Source organism: Scardinius erythrophthalmus, assembly GCF_964197995.2.
Source record: "Scardinius erythrophthalmus genome assembly, chromosome: 6".
Taxonomy (NCBI): domain Eukaryota; kingdom Metazoa; phylum Chordata; class Actinopteri; order Cypriniformes; family Leuciscidae; genus Scardinius; species Scardinius erythrophthalmus.
This window is the reverse complement of record NC_138226.1, coordinates 5501548-5514954: the sequence shown is the minus strand read 5'-3', so window position 1 is coordinate 5514954 and position 13407 is coordinate 5501548. Positions and strand designations below refer to the sequence as shown.

At 35.2% G+C, this 13407-nt stretch overlaps 1 protein-coding gene across 1 annotated transcript; it reads right to left on the bottom strand.

Annotated features, from left to right (window-relative positions):
- Positions 1-160: 160 nt before the first annotated feature.
- arpc2 (actin related protein 2/3 complex, subunit 2) lies at positions 161-11131 on the bottom strand. Its single transcript, XM_081369634.1, has 10 exons — positions 10871-11131; positions 9280-9314; positions 8981-9093; positions 6259-6304; positions 6000-6186; positions 5570-5663; positions 4151-4277; positions 2737-2837; positions 1740-1840; positions 161-508 (listed from the first exon to the last, which is right to left on the bottom strand). Exons 1-10 carry the CDS (start codon positions 10942-10944, stop codon positions 487-489), a joined length of 900 nt encoding a protein of 299 aa, XP_081225760.1. The 5' UTR covers positions 10945-11131; the 3' UTR covers positions 161-486.
- Positions 11132-13407: the final 2276 nt, after the last annotated feature.

Sequence of the window (13407 nt, the reverse complement as noted above, 5' to 3'; positions counted from 1 at the left end):
ATTTCATTTCAAAATATATTCAAATAGAAAACAGTTGTTTTGAATTGTAATAATATTTAACAATATTACTGTTTTTACTGTATTTTTGAGCATAGAGACTCAAAAACATTACAAAACCCAAACTTTTAAATGATTTCACCCCAAAGAACAGACAAAGAATCTCTTGTATAGAAGACTGGTTTATTCAAGACCATTTCATGATGTCCAATATTGATGCATTTGGCGAAACGAAGGAAAGAGGAAAAGGAAAATACTGCAATGACTATGTCAATAAAACACTGTCAGTCAACAGCGCTACACAGTGAAACATAAGAGTGTATCAAAAAATCTGTTTATCCAACATACAAATAACATTTATCCTATAAATGCAAAGCGAGGAATTTATTTGTCTCCCTGTTGCAAATTCCACGTGGAGGATCGACATCACTGGCCAGAGGTGTATAATGGAGTCCACGGATGCTGGTCTCGTGATTGCACATCATGTCCTTAACGAGAGAAGGTCTTGCCCCTGAACAGATCATGTGAGGGTTAGATTCATGTTCCCAGGTCAAAACAGGGGAATAAATGTGATCAAATATCACTAGCCTGAGGCAAATCATAATTTTATACTCAATGGGTCAGATTTACTAAACAAGTCAAATTAGCGCAAGTGTGCAATCCCATAAAAGCACCGATGGGAGTGGAAAGTTCTGTGTGTGATCTACTGACGAAATAAACAACAAATTAAATAACACAGACGCAGCCGGATCATTTCCATAATGACCAACGCAATCTACCAAGAGCAGCGCAAATTAGCATCTAACGTTTAAGACATACGTTTGCTTTTTTTGGGGAGGTAAATAATGGCGCAAATACCAGTAAATTTACGAGCGCAAACCATAGTAAATCACCTTGCGTGATTCATTTAAATACTCTCCTCCAATAAATGTTGCATCTGAAAGGGAAACTCCTAAAAATGCATATGCAATAAGGTCAGCCGCAAAAATAACCCTTTCCACAGATTTTCAGCGCTAACTTAGTCTTTGGTAAATCCCGACAGTAGTTTTTTAACTCCTAACCTTGCGCTGGTGCAAGATGCTAGTAAATCTGGCCCAATATTGGAAACATTTACTACAGACACATAATACAAAAGAAATGTAGAAGTACATACACATTTTAAACAAAATAGGCAACCTAATATAAAAATTACACTTTATTTCAATAGTCCACTGTAGACATTCTACTAACTACAAGTAACTTTGCAACCACATGTCAACTACCAGTCAATAGAGTATTAGTCGACTGATTGCTTAATATCTGCTAACACTTTATTTTGATGCTTCCCAACAGACATTATGCTGACCATAAGTAACTTTGTAGGAACTAATGCTCTAATGAGAGTTAGTTGACATGTAGTTGCAAAAGAATTTGTAAGATTTGGCCAAGTTTCAGTTTAAACAAGCTCGAACAACAACCAGTGTGTTTAAAAAGTACACACTAATCTGCTCTGATCAGATCAACCTCTAAGAGTCAGCAAATGGCGCAACACCTCTGTGTAATTAATAAAGACGAAGAGTCAGAGCCAGTTAAACACATACTATCACAAATTAATCTTTTGCAAGTATGTGCCTCTGGTATTGGATAAAATCCAGAGATAAGCACCAACATCAGCACAAATGGAAAAAAAGCCCATGAGAAAGATTTTTTTTTTGTTGTGCGGTTTCATGTGAAGTGCGAAAAATTGTAAAAACAACACTTACGAAATAGTTTTCATCTCTTTCTTCTCAGCGTCTGGGCGAGCTCGGTTGAGTACCTTGAGAAACTCTGAGGTCTTGGCCCTCATACGAGTGTGGATGTAGGCCTAACACAGGAGAAAACACACCGATTATTCATTAACTTCACACTGGCAAAAGCCCCCAGCATATTTGTTTCATCTGACCAAACAAAGGGCCGAATGGTTGAATGGCAAGTATGCAAACTAAGAAGCCCATTACAAAGCTTTTTACAAACTCAAGGGCGTTGCTCAAACCCTCATAAACACAAAGCCGTGTTTACACCTGGTATTAAGATGCGTTTCGGTCGATCGGATCACAAGTGGACAACTCTAAATACAGGTGTAAACAGGGTCTAAAACATTTTGAGCTTGTCCACTTTCAACCACTTCCAGAGGTAGACAGAAACGCTTTCGGATTACTTTCGTAGTGTAAACACACATGTGGTGGAACGAGTCCGAACAGACAAAAAAGACCGTCTACTCTCTGTCTGCTGACCTAATGCGGGAACATTATGGGAAGTGCGCAAGCCAGACGGGATTTAAACTTTGTCGGCTAAAGACCCAAGTTTGGTTTGAAGATGAAAAATGTACCAAGCACAATGTTCTCTCACCATTCCTGATTTCTAACACACACTCACAGCGTTCGGCTGGTCTTGCGGCTGTCAGAGCAAAAACTAAAGCTGATGCTCTCCGTATGTTTTTTGCTAGTATGTAAATTGGGCAAGATTATTTCATCCATTAGATCGAAAGATCTGAAAAAACCCATATATTTACCCACCCATCAACCATCCCCTCAAAGAAATCAGGAAAGAAGTGGTTGAAAGTGGACAAAAGAGAGGGATTAAAACACCAGATGTAAACGGGAATGTGTCTCTCTCGTCTCCTTGTGATCCGATCGACCAAAACGCATTTTAATACCAGGTGTAAACAGGGCCAATAAGTCGTTGTTGGGTCGACTGAGGCGTTTCTGAGGAGGGTCTCACCTTGGAGCACTTTATGTGGTAGTGCAGATAGTCCCGGAAGGTGTGGATGAGGTTGATGGTGTTGTCTCTTGTACTTGCGTTGGTGTGTCGGGGGAACAGCACTGGTTGGAAATCATTTCAAATAATTTTAGGATTTATATTTAAAATAGAATATGACATTCAGTGTAAATGTGATATTTGGGTAACAAATACATACTATGAATAAAAATACTGCAAAAAAAGGTTACACTTTATTTTAAGGTGACGTAGTTGCATTGTAATATTAATTAACTACATGTACTTACTATAGAGTCAGGGTTAGTTACTTGTAATTATGTATAATTTACTGTTATTACAATAGTAAGTACATGTAGTAACGTTTAACTACGTCACCTTAAAATAAAGTGTTACAAATAACCAATATATATTTATTTATTATTTCTAAAAATATACAAGTATTTTATTTATGTTTTACTGCAAAAAAAAAACATCTTTTGTATCAAAATCTTTAAAACAAGATAAATTTACTTAAGCAACACTGCATAAGATATTCAGACTCGGTTTCATAAGTTGTGTCTTTATCATGAGAGTATTTTGTCTTACTGCACTGACAGATTCTTTCACTTCGTCTTAACTAGTTTATACTTAAAATGAAAGAAAAATCTGCCAGTGCAGTAAGACAAATTACACTCGTATTAGACACAAGTCTGAATATCTTCAGTGCTGCTTCTTAAGTAAATTGATCCTGTTCAAAGAATTGTTAGACATTTCAACTGGAAAAAGGGGAGAAAACCCAATTAAATACTTAAGAAGTCATTTAAATCAAAGAAACTTGAAAACAGAGGTGTAATCCTAAAGGTATAACGTCAATCTGAGTAACTAAAAGCATTTTTCTCAGAATACAATAATCTGTGATATGAGGTTTGCATAGGTTAACACTAAAAGAACAGTAGTTTCAGTTACTGCTGCAAGCTACCAGAGTAAAATGAACAAGAAACTAACTAAAGCACTCAGTAAACATTGCATGTCTCCAAATACTTCCTTGGTTGCATGAAAAACTGAAGTAGAGTAGCACTGGTAAACGTTGTTGGCTTTGATAAAAGGGTGCGGTGTTTTTTTTAATCATTAAGAGGTTTGTGTAACCGCCATGAAGAGAAGCTGGGCGTTTGCTCTCTTGAACCAAATGCAAATACACAGTGCACCTGCCACAGGTAAGCAGAAGCGCTTTGTTCTGGCCACGTATTAACGTGCAAGTCATCACCAAGTAAACCTGACAAGAGTCTATATTTAACTTAGTTCCAGCTAGCAGATGTGGTTGATAACAGTGTTTAACCAGGGTCCAAAATAAACACTTTCTTAGAGCCATTTGTGAGTAAAAATAACCATTCTCGACACTAAATTCATGTTTGTGTGTATGTGACCTCATGGTACAAACCAAAAGTGATGTAGCCGATGTTGTCTCCCACAGTGGCGTCAGTGTCCTTCAGCTCGAGAGGAGGCTCTCTGTGACTGAACAGCACCTGCGGAGCCGTGTGACTGGCCCTCCTGCCCTCCTTAAACTCCTGAACGCAGAGAGAAACAGTCATCGGTCTGTCAAAACGTCACTGTAACAAACACAGCAGCCGTCCTGGTGGGGGTTTGCACTGCTGACATCATTACGTGCAGGTGATTTTGTGAAAACAGTCAAATTACATTAGAAGTGCCTTTCATTTGTAAAGTACTTCATTCATTGGATTATCCCAAACATCCCAATGATTTCTGAAGGATCATAAGACACCAAAGACTGGAGTACTTGCTGATGAAAATTCAGCTTTGCATCACAAAAATAAATTACATTTTAAAATTTATTAAAAAAGAGAACCATTATTTTAAATTGTAATAATATTTCATAATATTACTGGGGTTTTTTTTGTTTTTTGTTTTTTTAACTGCAGGCTTGATGAGCATAAGAGACTTCTTTCAAAAACATTAAAAATAGTAATGTTTCCAAACTTTTGACTGGTACTGTATACAAAATTGTAATGATATTTAAAAAAAATAGTTTTTATTGTATTTTTGATCCAACAAATGCAGGCTTACTAATCTAAGCTATTAAACGCATAAGAGAATTCTTTAAAAAAAAATGTTTAAAAAATCTGACTCCCAAATTTGAAAGTGTATACACTGAAGAAAATAATTTTCTTGGTACTTAACTCTTACTTTCCAGTTAAAATATCTAAAAACCCTTAAAACAAGATAACCCACACTGCATAAAATATTAAAACTTCCCTTGTTTTTAACTGCTGGTTCACTAAGACAAAACACACTTGTTTTAAAGACACAGTCTATGAATCTTATGCAGTGTTGCTTCTAAATTGATCTTGATCCTTTTTAGACATCAGCAAATATAATACATTTTTATAGATGTATTATGTAGCCCCAAAACATATTTGGTCACTTCTGGACACTTAAAAAGCTCACTGCATTACATGTAAACTTCATTTTGTGAAGTGTTTTGATTGAAATGAGTGCTTTTTATATAAAGCAAATATTTTTGATTGTGGCTTATTTGTCAAAATAATTTATGGGATGACTGTACATGTTACAGTGCTATACAATGACTTAAAATGTTAAGTCATGAGTTTGGAAGTCAGAATAAATTATAGCATAAATAAATACAGGAATGACAGCGTTGGTGGATGACGTCATACAGTGGTTTAAATAGGAAACCATGACACAAAATGACTGGATTGCAAAACACCCAGAGGACATGTGTTTCAACATTGTAAGCATACAAAAATGAGTCAAAACAGAAATGGTCGAGATTGAACCTGAGAACCAACTATTACAAAAAAATGGGACAAAATGAGCGAACCTGCATGAACACTTTCCCGATGATGACATCGTCGTCATCCTTGAACACTGTGCTGAACACAACAGTTACTCGGTCTTTCTTAGCCTCAATATACCTGAAAAACACAAACACAGGTGAGATGTGAGCTGGATTATAAACTGTGTGCTAGGGGTGTCGTATACACACACACACACATATATATATATATATGTTTATCTGAAGTAATTAATATGGTGAAAAGATTTTGCGCCACTCAATTTCTTCAGAAACTGTAAAATTCTAGTCTAATTCTAGTCCCTTACGGCCTAAAAATTGCAAAATGATATGTTTTGTCAATTAAATGCAAAATAATACAATTTTATTCAATTAATTAGACAAATAAAGACTCGAGTTGTTGACTATCAATAATTTGTCAGTTGCAGGACTAATGAAGAAAGATCAAGTATCTTACATAGACTCGTCATCCCTGTAATGGACAACAGCCCTCTTCTCTCCCTCACGACCCTCCTCCTGGAAATTAAAGTACTTCTCGAAGACAGAAGCAAAGCAGTTCCTCTTGAGAATGCCCGCCTGGTGGATCACCTCCTCTTTGTTGGGCGGAAGTGCCTCCAGGTCAAAGAGCAGTGAAATATTGTACCCTTCGGAGAGGAACAGCAACAAACAGTCAAACCAAAATTCTTACAGTAATAAATTCTTACCGCTTAGCTTACCATCTTCTGGTGCCACGAGGTAATTGCCATAAACGCGCTTCAGCAACTGAAAAAAAACAAAATTCAAAAATTTAAATCTCAATATCTAATTTAAAAAAGGACAAAAACACTGAATTATTCTATAAGAATATTAACAACTGCAACAAAGTTAATGCAATATACTTTTTTTTTAAAGAGAACATCTTGATTTTAGATAAAATTTTGTATGAATGTACAAGTGAAAGTGTATATCTTTGGCCCTACTGCTGGTTACTATTTATTTTCCACTTTTTGGCTAAACCCTCTGGTGCGGCCTGGTCATTTTTGACCTAAAAATGTTACGTTTTTTTTTTTTACTTCATCGGAATGGTATGAAACTTGGTAAAGGTTTTAGTACATGCTGTGTAAACTAAAAAAAAACATGGACATGGTTCAAAAAATGTTAAATGGTCCTTAAAAAAAAAAAAAAATAGTAACACTTGTATTGTTCTATTGTATTATTTTTTTGGTAATTAACGGGAAGATTAATTTCATCTAGTGGAAATGTTTGGTACTGCACCAAAACAAATTCTTTCAGAGAAGCACATTTTTTTAGATATCAACCATAAATTTGGAACACAGCTTGTTTAGATTTATGGCTTTGATTTTCCTCACAGTTTTAGAGTCAAACGTGTTTTGGAAAATACATATTTCTATTTCTGTGCATAATAAATGTAACATTTTATAATTTTTTTCAAGTTCCCTTTTTTACAGTTTTTTTCACTTCAGCAATAATCTGCCAAGTGTCGTCTTTAAATTAAAAAGAGACCAAACTTAAGTCTGTTCTCCAAAGCATTACAGAAATATGTTTATACATTTTAAGGTCCATGCTCAAAAAGTGAATAAATTGGATTATAACTACTGCATAAATATAATGTAGTGCCATACAATTCCCTAAAAATACAAAATATTAAATAAAAAACATTATCGAACTAAAATATAGTACAATAATTTCATTGAAATCATTTTTATTTTATTTTAAATCTGTCATTGAACAGCACCAGAGGGTTAACTAGCTCAATAATAAAAAAAATCAGGTCCTAAAATGTCAGCATGTGTAACAATTATAACGGTATGAATAAAATGCATTTTTAAGTTAAGTATAGAATGTCACATTTCAGGGCACATCAACATCCAAAAAACTATTTCATGTCACTAACCATGTATGAAATAACAGGCACTGGCTTGTTTCATTCCTGGCATTTTTAACATGCTTTGAGTTCCCTGTATTTTATCTTTTGTCATCTGTTTTAGCCTGAATGTCAGTATTTAGGCAAGATATTTTCAACAAATAAAACAGTTGCCAGGGGGGAAAAACACTCATTTGAATTAATTTTTGTCTTAGAGATTGTATCTGTGTGGATGGCAAGAGCAGACAGGAAAGCTGAGGGCCATTCTACTGGTTCCTCTATTTTGCATTGGTAATTCGTTTGATTTACATTGGCAGTCCTGAATGGGGCTGGAACATACTTTGAATATTTATTTGCATTGGCAGGGAAAAGGCTACCCATCAACCGCAACTCCATGAACCCTAAAGATTCTTGATAATCCTTCCCTAAAAACAATTCATTCATTTTTTTCTCAATGCACTGATACAAAATCCTGCCGATGCAACTGCAATGATCTTGAAACATCCCAGCAAATAATGAATCAATTCAATATTTAAAACAGCAAATAAACAGAACACTGGCTTAAAAGGACAAGGAACCAATGTTTCTTTTTTTACAACATGTGACTTCCTCCATCCAAAGCGAGTCACAGACACTTCCTGTTTCATAGTGAAACCACAAGTCATTTAAAACCTTACATGGTGCTTAAATGTGATCACCCTGGACTGAGCCATGTCAAATCACAGGACAAGAACCGTATGAAAGAATTACACAAAAGACCGTGTGAAATAAAGCAACTTGTCTGCAACTTCACATTGCATAATTGTCCATAGGAAACCTGAACTGTACTTTTGTAACAGACCAGAATTACAATATATAATCTATAAAAGTTGCAATCTTGCAAACTACTAGTCCATTTGCTCAGTAAGCTACGATGATGTTCTTGTGAAAAACTGCATTGAACATAATGTTGTAAAACTCACAAAAATAATAAACCAGGTCATATTTCACTCGAAATCAAAAGAAACAAGTAATTAAAATACACTACCGTTCGAAGGTTTGGGGTCAGTACGATTTATTTTAAAGAAATTTATACTTTTATTCAGCAAGGGCGCATTAAATTGGCCAAAAGTGACAATAAAGACATTCCGAATGTTACAAAAGATTTAAATTTCAAATTAATTCTGATCTTTTGAACTTCCCATTCAGTAAAGAATCCTGAAAAAAGTATCATGGTTTGCACAAAAATATTAAGGAGCAAAACTGTTCAGTAAGAAATGTTTCTTGAGCAGCAAATCATCATATTAGAATGATTTCTGAAGGATCATGTGACACTGAAGACTGGAGCAATGATGCTGAAAATTCAGCTTTGATCACAGGAATAAATTACATTTTAAAAGATATTCAAATAGAAAACAGTTCTATTAAATTGTAATAAAATTTCTGAATATTTCAGTTTTAACTGTATTTTTGATTTCGAAAAAAAAAAGCATAACGTCCCCAAACGGTAGTGTATTTTTTGCATAAAAAGATAAAGCCAATTTTTTAGGCTCACTGAACTTCCACTCGGATATGTTCTTGGCATGTTCTCGTACCTCGTCGGCGCCGTGCTCCTGAAGCTCCTTGTAGAACTTGAGAGAGATGCTGACCATTAGTTTAGTTTTGTCTCCATTGGGGTTGGAGATGTGGTAAAGCACACCATCGAAGTCTGTAGCAAAAATATAATCAGGTCCCATTCCAATCATTCATTTTGCTTTTATCAGTGTATATATTTTATCAATAAAGTACATGCATAGTAATAACACAGTTTGGATAATAGAAACACTCTTAACAACAGAAAACACTAACAACAGAAAGACTTCCACTGCTGAGGTCATTCATATTTCAATCTTACCTGCAAATGTAACTTCTACTGCTTCAGGCTTGTTCCTGAAAGAAAGAAAAAAAGCATTTTGTGAGTCTGCTATCTGGAAATGAACGACAATATATAGGCCGTGTGGGCACTAAGATAGGAAAATCAAGGTACTGTCACTTTAAATTCGGGACAACAATAAGGAGAAAATCACTATTATCAAGATATTCAGCCTCATTAAGGCTGAGCAGGAACATGAATGATTTAATATTTAAAAGAACAGTTAATCCAATTGATAGTATTTTCCACATGAAACACACAGAAACAAAAATAAAAATAAGAAAACGTGAGAAAAAGTAAGGGATAAGTCATCCATTATTATGCAATGGTACATTATTCCACTTACTAAACAACTACTTGCCATGGACATTCAATATTCTCTGTTGAAATAATTGTATTAGTTTGTACAACGCTAATATAAGTTATTTATACGGATGGTGTGGTCATGAACAGCGGTCATTATCAAGAAATACCTGAATGTTGTGATTGACCAATCAGAATTAAAGGTACAGTTCACCCAAAAATGAAAAATTCTCGCCCTCAAGTTGTTCCAAACCTGTATGAATTTCGTTCTTCTGTTGAACACAAAAGAAGCTATTGTGAAAAATATGGTTAACCAAACACCCGATGGACCGACTTCCATAATATGGGGTCAATGGGGTCAATCAACTGTTTAGTTTCCAACATTCTTCAAAATATCTTCTTTTGGGTTCAGCAGAAGAACGAAAATAATACTGGTTTGGAACAACTTGAAAGTTAATAAATGATGACAGAATTTTTGGGTGAACTTTACCTTAAAGTATCCCAGTAATTATGTAAACAATGAAAGAATTTTTATGTTTTGGTGAATTATTCCTTTAAAAACACTAACGTGTCATTTCATTTACTTTTATTTTAAGTAAAATCACTCTTTTTTTTTTATAAACACAAAGCGGAAACAAATCATAACTTGGTTATATTTATATCCTTTGATGATGAGTCACAGCAGGCGCGTGGCCGTTCCAACACGAGCGCAAGCACGCGCAAAGTCACACATATTGGAGAAGAATGAAATGAAGGGGAGAGAAGTTCCCGAGGAACTGTCTGCAAACTAAGCTACTTCATCCTGCATGGACGGGTCTGATAGTTGCTTGTTCTTGCAGCGACATGTAGGCTATTCGACTGATTTACATGGACGCTATGATGAACAGGAAGTGTCTTCAGTCTTCACTGTCTGGGACTAAACATTTATAGAAATCTGGTCAGCCGAAAGCGACATGTATGAAATGGTCAGAATCAATCACGAGATTTGTTTTAGCAATCACTTGACACACTGATCCACTCTCACTCACACATAAATCATTGTTTTCTATGTGACCTGAACAGCTGGACACACCCCATACAGGATACTTCATTACTCGACCACGGACAATCAACAGATTACCTCACAGAACAGAATCAATCGAACACGAATGCATGCGTTATGTTATTTTATCCGTGCAAAAGAAAATATGTCTCTTGTCAACGCATGCATGCATCAGATGAGCGATGTTTGATGTGAGTTCTGACTCAGACAGGAAGATCTTCCTCTTACCCGTTGCTCGCGCTGTCGAATTTGAGGGTGAGAGTCTCCTCTATGATCCGATTGTTGATTTCCAACAAAATCATGATGACTTAAATGACTGTTTAATGGCTATGTGGAATTAAAAATATAAGAGTAAATATTGCTGTTCTATAATCCTACTACAATCGTTTTGGTTTTCCTGCTCCTAGACCTCTGGCCGCTTCCGCATTGACTCGAAAGACCCGCGAGCTGCCCGCGTCACTGCCTGTTCGTTTGTGCTAATCATATCCTGAAATTAAATAAGAAGAATTTCTACTATTTATTCGTTCTTTCTAAAATACTTCAGATATTTTATTTTATATTATAACATTTACATTTATTAGTTTATTGAAATTGCGCTGTTTGGGGGCCATTCTCTGATATTTCCAACTTTTGAGTGTGAAAGGCCTGTTGATACAAATAGCATAGGCTAATTGTGCTGTATACTGTCCAGTTACTAAAAAGAAAATGAAATCGATTTTAATAAAACTGAAGAATTATGTATTTTGCAACAATATGTGTCTAAAATTCGATCTTTTGTACCTAATGATGAAAATTTAGGACAGTGTTGTGATTATCTAGTATAGTTAGGGAAAGTTAGGAATTTTTTTTGCCAATCTGCAAAAAAAATTCTTACCAATAGCTTTTTTTACCATGTGTTCCTATAGGTGTCTAGTAACACCTCCCAATTTATCCACGGCCAAATCCTCGGGGAAACGCCTGGAGAGGCAATCAAAGTTGGGGTGCCCAGACGGCCTGGGTAAAAATAATGAACATTTTTTATTTTTTATTTTTTTTTATATTACCTTTTGAGATGTCTAACTAGGGGTTTTTAGGGGTACCGAATCTATCCCAGCCATTAGTTTTGAGTAGTCCATACAAAAACCACATAAAAATGGTTTTATTGAATAATTACAAAACAAAACTTACTAAATCGGTTTAAGGTCAGACACTACAGGTGAATAGAGTCAAATTTTTAACCAGCAGAGTCAAATTGAGAAAACGGATTTGACCAATTTGAATTTTCTCTCATACTCCAAGTCCGAAATCTCCGCTTCATTAGCACCTATATACACCAAACTCTCCAATCTTGTACCTAGTTATATCATGAAGACATATACTGAGGGATTTGTAAATATATTATTCCTAGCCTGATTTATATAACATTTTATTCCAAAAAACATGACAAAAATATTTTTTTAAGGCTATTGACAGTATTTTCTGATTTACAGGATAACAAAAGTAGATATCCATAAATCCCTCCGTAATTTTTTGCCCATCTAATATGTGAACACAATGAAAAAATAATTTTTAACCTGGCTTTATCCAATACTCAGTTTTTTTATATGCAAATTAGCGCATATTTAATTAGATATAGCCTAATTTGCATATTTAAAAATTTTATTACAGAAAACGTGTAATACATTTTTTTTCTCATCTTAATATAGGTAATCAACTGGGAAAGTTTCATGGTGATATCTGCTAGTTAAAAATTTGACTCTATTCACCGTGTCTGGCCTTAAACCGATTTAGTAAGTTTTGTTTTGTAATTGTTCAATAAAACCATTTTTATGTGGTTTTTGTATGGACTTGGAGTCATTTTTACTCAAAACTAATGGCTGGGATAGATTTGGTACCCCTAAAAACCCCTAGTTAGACATCTCAAAAGGTAATATAAAAAAAAAAAAAAATTCATTATTTTTACCCAGGCCGTCTGGGCACCCCAACTTTGATTGCCTCTCCAGGCGTTTCCCCGAGGATATGGCCGTGGATAAATTGGGAGGTGTTACTAGACACCTATAGGAACACATGGTAAAAAAAGCTATTGGTAAGAAATTTTTTTGCAGATTGGCAAAAAAAAATCGTAACTTTCCCTAACTAGTAGGCTAAGGTTGTTTTGTTATTGTAAGGCTAAATTTGTCTTGCCTGAGATTTGATGTTTAGATAATTTCATCCAGTTAAGGCAGTAGCAAAATAGTTTGTGTGTCAGTGTGTATTTTGTGTCATTCACTCTTAAAAATAAAGTTTTCTTTATTGCTATCGATGGTTCATGAAGGAACTTTAACAACTTTAGAATCTTTCCACTGCACAAAAGGTTCTCTGAAGTGAAAAAGGGTCCTTCAGATTATAAGACTGTTCTTCACAATAAGAAAAAAAAGGTTATTTTAAGATCTGTTTACTGAAAGGTTTTCTGTGGAACCAAAAATGTTTATTCTATGGCATCGTATACAAACCTCCCTTTGGAACCTTTAGTATGACCGCTGCTAGCGTAGCTAGCGAAAGCGGTCATATAGGGATTGTCAAAGGTTTTTTTTTTCCCGCACCTTACTGAATTTTTCGTCAACGATACCTGGGACACCGAAGCACCGGGGGAACATGAAATTTGGTGGGCATGTAGCCCCACTAGACTTCTAAGGAAAAATTTCGTTTGGTCCCCGGGGGCCGCCCAAAACCCAAAAAATGCAGTTTTTCCTAAATAACTACCTGAACCGTGGCACCGAGGATGAAGAAATTTTTATGGTATGTTG